At 39.7% G+C, this 16,113-nt stretch overlaps 1 protein-coding gene across 1 annotated transcript in view; it reads right to left on the minus strand.

Annotated features, from left to right (window-relative positions):
* Nucleotides 1–12,215, minus strand: part of PDK1 (pyruvate dehydrogenase kinase 1) — a 31,531-nt gene extending 19,316 nt beyond the window's left edge. The window contains exons 1-8 of the mRNA XM_028509375.2: nt 11,932–12,215; nt 9,977–10,118; nt 6,970–7,041; nt 4,764–4,948; nt 4,358–4,453; nt 3,283–3,360; nt 1,739–1,815; nt 799–897 (exon numbers count right to left, since the gene is read on the minus strand). Of these exons, the coding sequence (XP_028365176.1) occupies nt 799–897; nt 1,739–1,815; nt 3,283–3,360; nt 4,358–4,453; nt 4,764–4,948; nt 6,970–7,041; nt 9,977–10,118; nt 11,932–12,127 (945 nt within the window). The 5' untranslated portion in view covers nt 12,128–12,215. The remainder of the gene's footprint in view (nt 1–798; nt 898–1,738; nt 1,816–3,282; nt 3,361–4,357; nt 4,454–4,763; nt 4,949–6,969; nt 7,042–9,976; nt 10,119–11,931) is intronic.
* Nucleotides 12,216–16,113: the final 3,898 nt, after the last annotated feature.

Genomic DNA, 16,113 nt, shown 5'->3' on the forward strand with positions numbered 1-16,113 from the left:
GAGACCTAATTCCTCAGCTACCATAACAGAATGCTAATATTTGATGTTTAAATTTTTTTAAATTTCAGAAATAGCAATATCAAAATGCTACATAAAAATAAAGCAATACACCTGAAGAAATAACTAAAAGACTGTCTTCAGCAATGATTCACAAATGGCCAGGAACTGACGTATTTGAGTTTTATACCTCCTGCATTTATTACTTTAAAACAAAATTTTAAATTATTATTTAAAAAAGAGAAACATCACCATACCCTGAGAAACTGGGCTACCCGAACAATGTAGTGGAAAAGACCTGGCACTCGGGTCAGCGGACCTGATGTTAAGTCCTGTGTCATTTATTCACTGTGTAATCACAACCTGACCACTGTTTTAGTTTGTTATTTGCAAAATTGAGAAGAAAATTACCTGTGCTCTGAACTAAAGAGTCATTCTGAGAAGCCAATGAAATAAGTAAAGTAAAAGTAAGCTGAAAAGTACTATTTAAAAATGAAAAATTACATACTATCTACTAACACTGCAAATACCCCAATATTTTAGACTTTATGTATTAAAGTGGTATCAAAGTGGATATTCATAATCCTGCTAAATCCTCCAGGATTTGCTTTACCTTGAAATGTCTGAATCATCAGAATAGAAACAAATTCAAAGAATAATTCTATAATCCGCCAGATAAATGAAGGAACATGCTTATTAGCTATTAGGGAGATCAGATTTCTTTCTCCTAGAAAAAGTATATCTTGTAGAAATTATGTGCATGCCTGTACATCAATTAAAAGAAAAAAAAGAAGCATTTACCCTCACAGTCAAATCCTCATTGCCCAGTGTGATGTGGACTTGAATAGGTGGGTAAACACCTTTGTCAGCATGGTATTCCATGGTTGCTCTCATTGCATTCTGAAATACATTAGGTTTTCATTAAAAACACAACTTAAAAAAGACAGAAAAACTAATTATAATTTTCTATATACGCACTACTTGAAATTTAAAAAATTTTAATTTGATGGAAGTATGCCAAAGAATCATAATTCTTATAACCATATTTAAAGAATTACCTTTTAAAAAAATTATCATCAGTTTTGGAGGACTTCAGATATTTTGGTTTAAAGATTCCAACTAAATTCTACATATTTGCAAAAACAGATGTCTCAACACTTTTAATTAGTTTACATTAAAGCAGAAAATTCTATCCAAATGCTTTTATAATTTAGTAGATAACAGAAAAACCTGATTTATGAAAAGTTTCATCTCTTTAAGAACTGTTTTGTCACAAATTGCTCTATGGAAAAAAATGTTTTTCATATAGTATTAACAGAAATGGTCCCATTATGATATAGAAACTAATACAATTTACTTTGTAGTGGATATTTAGTATGTTAAGCCCAATCTTCATAACCTGGATAGTACTATCCTTGTTTTCCAGAAGAGGAAACTGAGGCTCAAAAAGGTTGAGTTACTTGGCAAAGGTCACACACATAATTAAGTGGCAGACCAGGAATTCAAACCCGGGTCCTTCTCACTCCCAAGCCTGAGCTCACCAGCACACTGAGGTGCCCATCAGTGCTGACCAAAGGCTGGTCTCCAGGAACATGACACGGTGCTGAACTGACATCCTTTGATGTGAAATGACACCTTTTGGTGAAAGTGAGGAAGACCCCCGTAGAGTATTTAACTTTCAGAGCAGATTCCTAAACTCAGGAAAGGACTGATAAAGGTTATGTAATACTATTTTACAAACCTTGAAAAGTTCAAACACCATGTGATAGAGATGGGATGGTACATAAACCACTTGTATTGGCTGTCCTGGTGATTTTGCTACAGAGCAGAAGAGAAAAATATAAAAGTACAGAGAGATCTACTTAAAGCATTTTAAAGACTATACTGTGTAGTGATGAAAACATTTACTGTGGCGAACAGTATCATTTGGGAGAGAAGTGCCATGCCAGTTCTCGGCATTAGTGTTTGCACCCCATGCTCACCTAGAGGAATACCTGACAGTGACTACATGCGTCCTCAGTAACAGTTTAACCAACCCATCGTCCCATTCTTGCCTATGACAGTGAGTCTTTTCAAAGGGCACTCCACCTTAATATCAGAACTTTGCTCTCCAAAAAGAAGTACTATAGTCTATAAATTCTATGGTTCAACTCACATAAATACATTCTTTTTTTTTAAGCCATTTTTAAAAAATGTTTCACCCAGGTGGAAGGTTTTCTGTTTTATTTCAGGCATTTCCATGGATATAGATCTGAAGAAAAAAATTAAGCTAGTATCAGTTTATCAAGAGATGCTAATTTTACATTCAATCATTTAATAGGTGCCCAGGTGGGCCTGGTGGGCAGATAGTGTGTAAAAACAGAACCTTCGGCAAAGCAAAGGAGTCAGCCTCACTATACCCTAGAATTCTAATGCAGCCAACAAACTGGATTCTCCTCTGAATAAAACATTTCTTGGAAACATGGATGGAACTTCTACAAACTGCCCACAGTAGTTCAGGTTCCCAAACTACCACAGTGCACTGTGGTTCTTATTTACTGAATGGTACCATTATGGACCAAATGCATTAATATTTCTTTAGGAAAACATCAATCAATTCTATTTTCAATTGGACACCTTCTTCCACTACTGTCCAGAATACAAGTTAGTAAAGGCACTTTAACTATCTTCTTCTTAAAGAGTCATGTTAACTTAGGAAATGTTCTTCCCTCTTCTAAATTACCCCACCTCTAGGAGAAACAGTGAGACTCATCAATCGCCTTCCAAGACACCTCAACCTTTTTTTGTCCAAATGGCACTGAATCAGAAAAAAAGGCTATCAGAAATAAACAGATTCTCAAATAAATGAGTGTCATTCTTTCTTCTTCTACACCTCTACTCTTTCTTACTTCCCAAACAGTAAAAAATGATTTATAACTCAGGAAGTAAAAATCTTCAAGGGTAAACCTTGCATTACAGCAGTGTATATGAAAGTCAAATGTAATTTTCTTGTATCACTTTTTCCTATTTTTTTCAAACCAGAAAACCAAAAGATAAGCAAAGAATTATTATTATCATCAATAATAACAATTAAAAATTTTTAAACAGGGGAGAAAAAATATCTTTCAGAAAGAATCCAACTACATTAACTGCACACACACAAATATTCTTTAACATGACTGCTCTCCCTCAGTTTTCACAGCCAATGAAGAAGTGCTTTTATATTACAACAAATCTAAATTATTCTTATCATTCCTTCTTACATAACTGTAATGCTGATCATTGAGAAGACGACATCAGGCTTACCATTCAGTTCTTCAAGCTGCAGTTCAGGAGAGTTAATATAATACAAATCACAGAGACGCCTAGCATTTTCATAGCCATCTAGGATAAATCAAAACAAACAAAAATCATTAAGTAAATTTACATCTGTTTCATGCATTAAGATAGCAAGAGTATTGACAAATGAAATTTTGAAGTTTTCTATAGAAGAAAATATACTTTAAAAATCTTAGTTTGGGGAAGATCTTTTTAAATATGACATGACAAAGCCTAATAGCCATAAAGGAAAAATGACAGATACAATACAAAAAAAAACAACCCATAAACAAAGTAAAGAGAAACAGCAGACTGAAGAAATTGTTTACAATATATATAACAAACATTTAGAGTTTGTGAGGGTTTAAGAAATAGACACTCTCATTCATTGTTTCATACCTTATGGGGGCTGTCAAAATTTTAAATGCACTTTAAATGTTTTTAATTCCTTTCTAAAATATTAGCAAAAGTCAGCACTATCTAAAAATGTTCACTGCAGCATTGTTAGCAATAAGAAAGAAATGGAAATAAACCATATGAGCATCAAAAGGAAGATGGATTGATATATTTTGATACATCTATATGGCCATTCAAAAACCTGGGGTATAGTCACATGTACTGAAGATGATATAATGTCTGTAAACTTGCAGAAAAACATACATAAAGAACCCCATTTTCCAAAACCAACAATGTAAGATGAACATTCATGTACATGTTTATGTGGTATAAACAGAAAAAGGTAATGGAAAGATGCACACCAAACTATTATGAATTATGGCTCCTACAATAGGGAATTAGAAAGGGGGAAGGGAGCTCAAAATTTTTGAAGTGAAACAGATACCCTCATAGTATCATTCTACTTTGCCTAACAAAGAATTATGTCAAGATATATATTCATCCTATGCATAAGGCTCAATTAACAATGTAAAGTTATTTACAAACCCATACATTCACTCCTAACATTTTTATCTCATAAGATAAATAGTTGTTTTAATAGCAAGAACTAACACTCAACAATTTTGATTTCTGCATGCTTTCTGAAAGGAGAAATGTAAGTATTTACCTTGAATAACTTCCACTACATTGCAGTTTGGGTTTATGCTTCCAATGTGTTTTCGATGAGATGGGCTTCCTTTGTCTTTCCCACCAAACAATAAGGCTATCAAGAAATAAAATATCAAAGACCAAAAAAAAAAAGCTAAAATAGCCAATGCCCTTTTCCAAATCTGAAAACTATTTCCCTAAATGATACCAAACAACAGAGCATTCTTTTTAAACATAAACACAGTATTTTACATTAAAACAAACAAACAAACAAAAACCCTATTTTGTATGGGAATGCATTTACTTTTCTTAATATGCAAAAAAAGTAAAACTAAACATTCTTGTTAAAGGGAAGTTTACTAAAAAATTTAAAATATACCAACACACATTATTTAGCTTCTTTTCTTGCCTTTCCAGACACTTACAGTGCTGATTGAGTAACATTCTAATTGAAATTCGGCTCATGAAGAAGCGATCCAAAAAGTACTGAACATTCTGGCTGGTGACAGGATCCACCCCGAAGCTCTCCTTGTATTCAATCACACCCTGAGCCATCGTGGGAATAACGTCATTGTGACGGTTCCTGATCCGTATCACGGTATCTGTAAAGCTAAGCAAACCTGTCTCTCAAAACAGACCAATATTGTGACAAGTCAATTTAGTACTAAAATCTAAGTTTAACCAACTACACCAGGCAAGAGATCCCTAATTCAGCAAAAGGGGCCTCAATGCATGTTTTCCTACACTTATGTAAATATATTTCAGATCATAAAATACACTGAATCTGAGTAGGTGTAAGCACTTCCAAAATAAAGCTTTGACATTTAATTATATTCTTGGAAATCCTCAAAGCAAGGCTGAACCAAAGCATAATCCTTAAAATGTTACGGCCTTCTTTAACCATTACCACTAAGACCGTCTGAGCGCTCGCTGTGAGGGAGGTGACGGGGGCAGTCAGTGTGAGAGGACACAGAGCACTTGCTTCTCAGGAACACCTGCTCTGTAGGGAGTGAAAATGAATGAGCCAATGCAGCCTGTCTGCTCTGGAGCCATTCCCTAGGGTTCAAAGAGAGAAAGGACCACTTCGAACAGAAAAGTAGGAAAGAATTCTAATTTTGCTCATCCTATAAGTTTAAAAAGGGGAGAAGAAAAATAAATTGTTGTGTGAAAAGAAAAATTTTCAAGTCATCTGGCCTTCTCATTTCTGTCATTTAGATTAGAACACATTCTTGCATGGGTAATTTAAAGAACTAAGTAAAGGAGAAAAGAAGTTTTAATTATGAAGCAACAAAATCCATTTTGTGACATATGCATCAGAATTTATACTTTCGGATGAGTGCTTTCCCGTTCAAAGTCATCATCTTGAGTACTATTAACTTATTCCAATGATGCTCTCACTGCTCAAAACATCTTTGAAATTCCTAGTTTGTAATTAGCTTCAAAATCAAGCTATTAATCCAAAATACAAACAATAAAACTCCTCAAAAACAGCAAACATCTCATTATTTCTAGTCACCCCTTTATTAGTTCATTTTACCTTTTTTTACAAAACACAAAACAGTATTATTCTGCTTGACTGCTCTGAATGACTGTTTCCAGAAGGTTCCACAGCATAATGCATATATCATAAAAGTAACATAATATTTACTTTTTGACCACTTGTGTCCAAATCCTGATCCCACCATTTGCCAGCTCTATGACCTTTATGCTACCTTAAGGTACTTAACCTCTCTGTGCAGATAGATAGCACTATCTCAATTTAATTGTTTTAATGCTGGATGGCATCACTCATATAGAATGTGCTGCACACATAGGCACAGAGTAAATCTTGATGTTATTTTCAGACCAAAACCATGTTTACAAAGTGGAGTGTTGCTGCTGCCTCTAAAGACAGTCAAAATGTGTATAAACGACAGAAGAGGTGGTCTCCAACTTTTGAGCAACATTCATTAGAATAATCAGGTAACCGCCTGAGGGGACTCCTTGGGTATATCAGCTCTGGCATGTTGGTTATCAAAGTGGCCATATTACTTACAGCATCTTCCAGACCATAGGTCGTAAACAAGAGACCCACCACCGTGTTTTTGTAGGCCTGGAATATTTTTTAAAACTTTTAATTACCTGTGAATCCAGTTCGAAATTGGAAGATTTTACATTAAAAATGTAGACTTGACTTTTCTTTACACACACAAAAAACTGAGATGACCTGGGCAGCATGTCGGTATGGTAATAATTCACTGCAGCTGAGGTGGCTGCCTTTAGGTGCGCATCCGCTGCAGGCCGAGTCCTCACGTTGTATCCAAGTGGCATTACGGCCACAGCTAGACATCTGTTGAACATCACACTTGAACTGTGTGATGATTTAGTCTTTTCTTCCAACTGGAGTTCAGAGGAACATGAAGTTTTTCATTCCCAGAACAATTTACTGATTTATGTTAATTGCCTTGCCTGTGTGGGCTACTTTAGAGAAATACACTGCCATGTGTTCTAGAGTAGTGGGAAACTGAAAGTGAATCAATTTCCCTAACATGATCCAATAGCAGGTTTAAGCTCAATACATTTATATTTTTATATGATGTTTAAAGGGTACAAAAATTATGTTCAGAATAAAGATCAAAATAGTATACTTACTCATAAATAGCTTTAGCATCTTCGGCACTTTTGTCCTTAAAATCAAGAAGCTCCTGAAGACTCTGGATATACCTAAAATATAAATGAATAAGGCAAATTTGTTCTTCTACATCTTGAGACTTCAATATTGTAAAAATGCTCAAAAGGTATTTTTAACATTTTGTAATTTTTACTTTAGAATAGCACTATAAATTAAATTATGCTTGAAGTAAATTTTTTTAATCCCCACCCAAGGATATGTTTGTATTCATTTTAGAAAAAGAAGGAGGGAGTGAGAGAGGGCGGAACATCGATGTGATCGGTTGTCTCCTGTATGTGCCCCAATGGCCTAGGTATGTGACCTGACCAGGAATCAAACCTGCAAGCTTTTCGTGTATGGGATGATGCTCCAACCGACTGAGCCACTTAGCTAAGATGAAGTAGGATTTTTATACCCAGTCACATTTTAGCAAAGTTCCTGGCACAAACTAGTAGAAAGTGCAAGTTTTCTCCTAAAAACACAGGTTAAATTTGATTGAAGGATTGTGAGGCTTCCTGCCCCTTTTACTTTTTAAACTTCTATACTCTAAAACAGCTTTTAAATTCTTTAAATTTACCACTACACATTATAGCATAAATAATGACTGCCATGGGAACTGTGTCTGTCACCAATAACTATGTAGTCATGAGCAACTGACTTAACTTGTCTTAGTCCTAATAAAATGTAGAGCCCAGCCGACCTTGGAGTCTAACTTAAATGTCTCTACTTTAAACCTTAATTTTAGATGTTTATGTCCAATCAACAAATATTTGCTCCTGAAGACTCTGGAGCTCCTGAAGCTATACCACATAGTTCTTTTAAACAAGACTGAAGAAAAACACAAAAGTCATGAAAATGTAGGTTTTAATTTATCTAACAAATCAAGGGTGCAAATCACCTGTGGAGAAAGGAGGAAAATAAAGACAGCCAAATGACTTGCCCAAGGTCATGCCACAAAGCACAATGGCAGTGCAGAGCGAGAGCTAAAAATACTTCACTACCATTCAATGATCTTCGAGAGCGTCAGCTCTGGCCCTGACCGGGTACCGGGTGGCTCAGTTGGTTGAAGCATCATCCTGTACACCACAAGGTTGTGGGTTCCATCCCGGTCAGGGCACATACCTAGGTTGCCAGTTCAATCCTTGGGTCAGGGTGCACATGAGAAGCAATAGATTGATGTTTCTCTCTTTCTCCCCGCCTCCCCCCACTTCCTCTCTCCCTAAAATCAATAAATCAATCCTCAGGTGAGGATTGAAAAAAAAAAGAGTAGAAGGTCATCAGGAGTCTGGGGCAATGAAAGCGTTTTTAAAAAATCTGTAAATCCATATGTTGGTCTGGAAAGCTGGTGCTGACAAGCAGTTTGCCTCTCTACATTCCAAAGTCAAATGATTCTGATATCTACTGCTTTGCTTTACCATTAACTTTCACTTCACTGGCAAGAAAAACTGTGCTCTTTATTCAAGAGGGATTTGAATACTTAGAACATGTTATATATACAGATCAGTTTTTTAATGCAGCATACACTATTTTTAGTAATTTTTTTAAAAAAGGAGTAAGCTTCCAGAGAAAATTCTGTTCTCCTTTATACTCCATCATAGTTTCTAAACAAATGTCTCTTCCTTAAATGTTTGTAATTGCTCCACATTTGGACCATATGGCATCTATCATCATATACAGTTGGCCCTTGAACAACTAGGGAATTAGGCCACATCTAGACATCTGGTGACTCCTTACCCTTTTGCACTCCAGTCACAAAGCCACATGTAACTTTTGACTGTCCAAAAAGTTAACTACTAATAACCTGCTGTTGACCAGAAGCCTTACCAATAACACAGTCAACAAACACATATTCTGTAGATTATAGGTATTATATACTGTTTTCTTACAATAAAGTAAGCTAGAGAAAAGAAAATGTTTTCAAGAAAAGCGTAAGGAAAATACATTGACTGTATTTATTGAAAAAAATCTGCATGCAAGTGGACCCACACAGTTCAAACCCATGTTGTTGAAAGGTCGACAGTATATAGCAGTCATACTTCCTTCACTTATTATTTAAAATTGATGTTAGGCCCTGGCTGGTGTAGCTCAGTGGATTGAGCACAGGCCTGCAAACCAAAGGGTCCCCAGTTTGGGGCCCATGAGAGGCAACCATACATTGATGTTTCTCTCCCTCTTTCTCCTTCCCTTCCCCTCTCTCTAAAAATAAATAAAATCAGGCAATCAATCAATAAAAAAAGACAACTCTGGCATGATTATTTTGTTTGAAATGTATAGTGATTAAGAGAATACAACTATTAAATTAATAACAAGAACATCTGTATTTAAGTGGCCACATGTGGTGTATACTCCTTCATAACTCTATTATCATTTTTTAGAAGAGAGATCACAGTTTCTACACTATCCCATAACCTCTAATTGTTTTAAAGTGATTTAAAACAATCATTTACCTTTTGTGACTTATAAAGATACACTTCAATAGAATAAATTTAGTTTATAAGAAATATGCATGCTTTAATACATTCCACCTTTCTCACTGCAGCATGGTGCGGTAGAAACAAACTCTGGGTTTGAATCCCAGCTCTGGTCTGAGTGGTACTGGCTTAGACAAAAAATTTATCTGCCGGAGCCAGTTTCCTCATCTGTAAAATGAAGATAACAATGTCTACTGACATTGTCTACTGAGCAGGGGTGTGGAAAGGTTTAAAGGTACTGTATGTAAACCCCTCACTTCAACAGTGGTAGCTGTTATTACTATAACATCCCTGCAGGCTTAATAACACAAATCTTAAACTTAGTGTCTGCATTTCTGTGCAGTTCATTGTTTTTCTCAAAACCAAGGAATGGCAGAACCCAGGATTCTGGGGTAAGCCCAGACGTACCCTGAGAAAGGAGGATTAGAACGCTGCTACTTATCTTAAGATTCCACTAAAGAGTAAAAAAGGATTTGCTTTAGCCTTGAGTTTAGAAAACTGCAAACGGGAATCTTACCAGCTTTGTACCAGTTGAACTGACGGCGTCCTGAGAAGATTATCTGGAAGAAGACTTATTTCTTTCATTATATTTGCCAATCTAACAGGCAACTCTTGCCGCAGAAACATAAATGAGGTCTTTTCACAAGCATTCATGGATCCTGAAACCAGACACGGTGGGAACAGCAGTAAGTGGAAGCCATAAGGCAGCAGAAGCCAAAAAGTAGGGAGAAACACAGGGGGTTATTCAGCCAGAAACCTCAGAGGGGTAGCATCACCATAATTACAGGGTAAGTAAAGAAGAGAAGGTGAGATGATAACCCAGTCTCTAGGGCATCCTGAATAACATTCCGATTCCTGACATTACAAGCACTTTGTGGAGCAATGAAAACACTTTCCTGTCTCCATTACTTGCATCCTCACTGTGATCTCCTGCCTTAGAACTAAGGCAACCTGAGCAAGTCTGGGCAAAATGAGGAGTCTGATCAACAGCACCTGCAAAGCCTACCCGATACAAACTTGCTGCCATCATTTAGAACATGTTTCCTAAGTCCAGGTTTATAAGAAGTGATGCCCGTCTACGAAACAGAAATGTTGTCATGTGCACGAGAACCACTATACTAATTCCCACAACCAAAGAGTAAATGCACAGAAGGGCTTTTAGGAAATGAAAAGCAAAAAGATACCAATGCCTGTCAGCGACCTTCTTCCAGTGTCACCCCCAGCAAGTCCCATTCAATTGTCTAATTCCTGGAAAGCAGCCTGCTCACTCCTCCACACCTGTGTCAGGATGTTAAGCAAAATAGTTGTAGAACATCCTCTGGCAAGCAGGTCCATTTAAAGTTAATTTTCCATAAAAAATTAGATTATTGCAGCAATGCATTTAAAACTCACTAATTTAATCTTACTGTTTCAGCAAGAGAAACCTTAGAAAAAATTAGATTGCAACAGCAGGAATTACAGGATTAAAGGAAAACATTTGAAGGTGAATGGCATACTTGGGAACAAGGCCACATTCACCCCTTAAGCACACTGGAGTCATTTTAAAGTAAACAAAAACCGAGGGCTTGAGCCAAGGGGAAAAAAAAACCCTGCCACTGTAAACCACAATTTTAAGATAAAGTTGCCAGCCATGCCAACATCTCTCAAGCCCACTGGTGATCTGTTAGTGACCTAACAGCACACACAATGCATCAGACAGCTTTTTCTACTTAAATTTTATGACTTCATTAGAGTGTATTAGAGTTTTTCCTTTTCCTCTCAATGACCCCTCATGAGAAGTCAAAGTTAAAAGCCTAACTTTGAAATTCTCCTGTAATTTGTTACATTCCTTCTAGAATGTTAGCACCCATCAGAGAAGGAGGAAAGTGGATAGTCGCCTGCCTCTACGGGTGTGAAATGTGGTAGGCTGTGAAATGTGGTAAACCCCAGCGTCCTGTGCTCATGCACTTTACACGTGCTCGACTTATTTTGCTGATGATGAAATGAACGTGCTATTGGTGGAAAAAGTCATGCCAGTAACAAAAAAAAAAAACATTCTAGGAAACACTGGGCCAGTCATAACCTGCCTCCCCGATCGTCCTGCCAAGTTGATGCAATCATCACACAAAACTGGGCATTTATCATCAATCTGCAGAAACCGCACAGGACCACGACGCCGAGAGGTGTCCTCTCCCGCAGCAGGGGTCCTGGGGAGGGGCCTGGCCACCAGGGTAGACCCGGGCACGTGCGCTGCTAGGCGGACGGTAATTCCCCCCGCGGCCCTTTAGGATTTTCAACAATACACAGTAAAAAAGGCACACACCCCCAGTTACACACCTGAGCATCAGGATCTGCCCTCGAGAGAGGAAGGAAGCACCGAAGGCCCATGGGTGGGGGGTGGGGGGCGGTGGGGGGAGGCGGACGTCGAACAGGAGCTGGGCTCAGAGGCGACAGAAGCCGCGCACAAAGGCCCTAGGCCTGGGCCGCACTCACCGAAGTCCAGGAACTGCTTCATGGAGAGCGGCGACGGCGAGAAGCGCGCGTAGAAGTCCACTTGGCCCGGAACGCCGCCTTCCGGCGCCAGGCCGGAGCCCGACGTGAGGCTGCGGCTGGCGCCGAGGCAGGCGGAGCGCGGCCCCGGGCCCGGGCCGGCCGAGGCGGCTCCGCGCAGCAGCCGCACCAGCCTCATGCCGAGCGAGCCCCACCGGAGGAGCCGGAGCTCCGCGCCAGGTGGCCGCTCCGCGGCGGAGCTGTACGTGAGGGACGTGGCGAGCCGTGGGGGCGGGGAATCTGTCAGAGACTGTCACCACCGCCGCCGCCGCCCCCTTCGCCGGGGCCCGCCCCCCAGCGCGGTTGAGCAGGATCGAAGGAGGGACGCGGGGAGGCGGGGAGCGCGCGGGGCCGCCACGAAGCCGAAGTGCGGCCGGGTTAACGCTGGTGGAGCAGCGGGTGGAAGTCCCTGGGCGCGCGGGGCGGCCAGGCCGCGGGGCTGCCTCCCCCGATCAGGGCGGTCCCAGCCCGCTGCCGAAAAGCCTAAAAGGACGGGGGCCACTAAGTCGCACTGGCGGTGAGGGGCACCCCCCACCCAAGCCATTTTGGGACAGATCTCACTTTCCTGCTTCCTCTGCCTCAGCCAGAAGGCTCAAGGACGGGCCTGCGCTCCGCTTCCAAACACCGCGGGTCTTGCTGAGTGTGCGTTCCAGAAACTCCTCTCTATGTGAACCCCACATTTACAGGTGAAGAAACTGAGACCCAGAGTGTTTCGGGAGATGACCCTTGCAGTGGTACTTGAATACGAATGGTGAACACTGGGGAGTGTGGCTCTAAATAATATCAGTGATAACAGTCCCAAGAGATCTTTGGCAGGCAACTTGAAGCATTATCTGCAGTCATTCTTGGCATAATCAGCAATGTATTTAAAGGATCCCTGCACTCTGCCCATTTCTGTAACTGTCATTCTAGGGTCACAGTTTGGCTGCTCCACCCTTTCCAGATGTCTAAATAGTGAATATAAGACTAGACAGTTTATAATACTGGTTTAATTGCATAGACAGAGCTGCAAAGAATATAGTCTACAGTGAAAAACACTGCTGTCCCTCCTCTTCACTGCTACTTCCCCATATATTTCCCCCCAGTGCTTTATAGTATATCTTAGATACAAAAAAATTACTTTTCCATGGGTGTGAAGTTTATATATATAATTTTTTAAAACCTGAAGATAAAAAGCCAAAGTAAGAGGCAGCAAGCATTTATTTGAGATCACAAAAAAATAAATATTCTGGAAGCACTGGTTTGGGCAAAAACCCAGCTAGCATTCTGATTATGGGATGAAGGCAAGGGGTTTTTATGAGGAGGAAGTACATGAATAGGAGGAATTTCTACTGGTACTACTAAGCTATTTTTCAGATGTGTATGGCTATTTACTGATTCTAAAAAATGTCTTTCATTATCAGTCCTTGTACTCAGGAATCCTGCTCTCCTGTTAGCTTTACAAGCAGTTGTTTGGAAAACAGTGTTGCTCCGGCCCAGTTTAAAGGTTATTGTGGGGGAGGGGGACAAAGGGGGAAAATTGGGATAAGTGTAATAGCATAAATGGAAGGGAGGAAGGAAGGAAGGAAGGAAGGAAAGAAGGAAGGAAGGAAGGTTGGTTATTTTGCCTAGTTCAAACATTCCAAAGGTTCAAGGAGTAAGACAAACAATACAGTTGCTCTGGAATGGCTGCCGTGACATAAATATATAGTATATATTTGTGGTATACGATGACAATTCATTTCTGCATAGTGGTCAGATCTTGGGTTCTGTAAAAATAGAGTGAGATGAGAGTATCTTTTTAGGGTGTATTTGTCCCACAAGTTTAGCTTGAAGAACATTGACCACCTAGAAACAAGGTAGGTGGTTGGGGAGATGGGGTGGAAGCAGCACTAACACAGTCTCTGAAACTGGTGCCTCTAATCATTTTTTCATGTATCTGTTAACATGGTGGTTGTTAAGACATTGATAAAAATACAGGAAGCAGTAGGAACATAAGATTAGGATATGCAGAGAACGTAATCGAAGGGGGAGCAGAATGTCATTTATGTTTGCTGCCCCACGAACCATACTCTGTACCTTCCCAACCTGGCCCGCCTTCATCCATTCTATGAATATTTGTTGAATGTCTACTAATATACTAGTTATTAGTAATGTTCTACATGATTGGGAATAAAGCCAAATGCAGTTCAAATAGGATCCCTTTTAGATATGCCTGTTCTTGCACAGAATATACTGTAGGGTCCAACATGGTAGAATTTTATACCATATCTTTGAATATTAAGAGCCTGCTCTGTGAAAGAATAATTAGGTTTGTTCTCACTGGGTCAGGCAGCAGATGGAGGACTTCTGGGTGGAAGCTAGGGAACTAGACCTGACTCACATGTGGGAAAACTTTCAGTGGTTATAGCCATTGTACTGTGAAATGGGCAGCCTTAAGGAGGTGGGGGTTCTTGTCCATTACCATTAGAGCCTAGACAACTGCTTTATAAGGCTGGCGCGGAGAGGATTATGGGGAAGCAGTATAGTGCAATCAAAAGTGCCTATGTTCTGATTTCAAATCCTGGTTCTGTGATGTACTGGCTATGTGGCCTTGAGTGAGTTACTTAGCCTCTCTGAGCCTCAGTCTCCTTACCTGAAGGGGAGGATAGTGTCTGTCTCACCATGTAACTGTGACCTAGACGGTATAGCTGTCTGTGTCAGCACAATGCCCAGGACATACTAGAGCTACTCAATAAATAGCATCTATTTATCATTATTGTTGTTTTTAACAATTATTTCCTTATTAGGATTTTATCAGAACCAGTCACACATGTTTGGCCTGAGGACAACTTTACCAAAGGACTGGTAGGAAACGACTTGAGATTGAATAGTAGACCTCCTTAAATTTGTCCCTCAACCATTTCCACAACTCTTTTCCAGCCTTCCTTCATGTTGCCTTTCTCCTTTCTCCTCTTCTTCCTTCTAGATCACTCCCTGAACACCAAATTCTTCTCACACCAGGACGCTCAGTATTATTCAGCTCCCTCAACCTCTGTTCACAACTCTGAGCAACCCTAGCTGCTTTCCACCCCAGCATGTCCAGGTGCTCAGCTAAACATTAACTTTCGTGGAAGAACAAAGGCCCAGCAGAAGCCTTGAGATTTATTTTAGCAAGGTTATTCCCCTAGAAACCAGTGTTTTATAGCAGGTATTCCCTTTTCTCCAAAGTGTATTCACAAGGTTCCACCCAATATACAGAGAATGAATATATGAGAGCACATAGAAAATGACACCAACTTTTTTGCTTCTTGATCAAAGCCTTAGAGCCCAGAAGCTTGAGAGAATATTAGATATTTTTTCAGATATCTGTTAACACGGTGGTTGTTAAGACTATTACAAAAATAATATCTTACACTCAGGGAGCAGTATGGACAAAAGACCGTAAGATGTGCAGAGAACAGTAATCAAAGGGTGGTATCTATATTGGGAGGGGGGAGTAATCTCATATAAACATAACTAAAGGGCTAATAGTCTATATTTAACTATGCAGATATAAAGTATAATGATATGCTGAGACAATAAAAATCTTTGTATGTGTCATACTTGGGCCAGATCCTCCGATTCACTGGGAATTTGATTCACGCTGAGCCAATTTGACTGGAGAGTGGAAAAAGCAATGGAAAACAAGCTAGTCTGTGTCACCCTGTCTCCATCACCTTCTGGCTTCATGGGGCTCAGAGTGAAAACAAGAGCATTATGACTTTGATTAAATTCAGTTTTAAATCCTAGCTCTAAAACACCCTCCCCCATATATGTATATGCCTCAGAGACCTAGCCTTTACACAGGATGATCGGTAACTCTGAGGCAGTAGCAGCCAGCAGCCTGGACCTGACTGACGGTCACCAGGTCTGAACCTCTGGCAGGCTAAATATAACATCTTGACCTAAGTTATGTTTCACATTCTGAGCCCTAAGCTGGAGCAAACGCCTGGCTACTTTCCCCTGAGACCTGACAGAGGAAGGCCGGAAAAGATCTCAGAACTGTCCTTAAGACCTGAAAATGATTCATTACCCTTACCTTACCTCAGACAAATCAGCTCCCAGTACAGCCCTGAACCCCTAACCCACAATGACTTGTGATTTTGCCCTATGAGTTCTATAACC

The sequence above is a fragment of the Phyllostomus discolor genome, chromosome 4, assembly GCF_004126475.2.
Source record: "Phyllostomus discolor isolate MPI-MPIP mPhyDis1 chromosome 4, mPhyDis1.pri.v3, whole genome shotgun sequence".
Lineage (NCBI taxonomy): Eukaryota > Metazoa > Chordata > Mammalia > Chiroptera > Phyllostomidae > Phyllostomus > Phyllostomus discolor.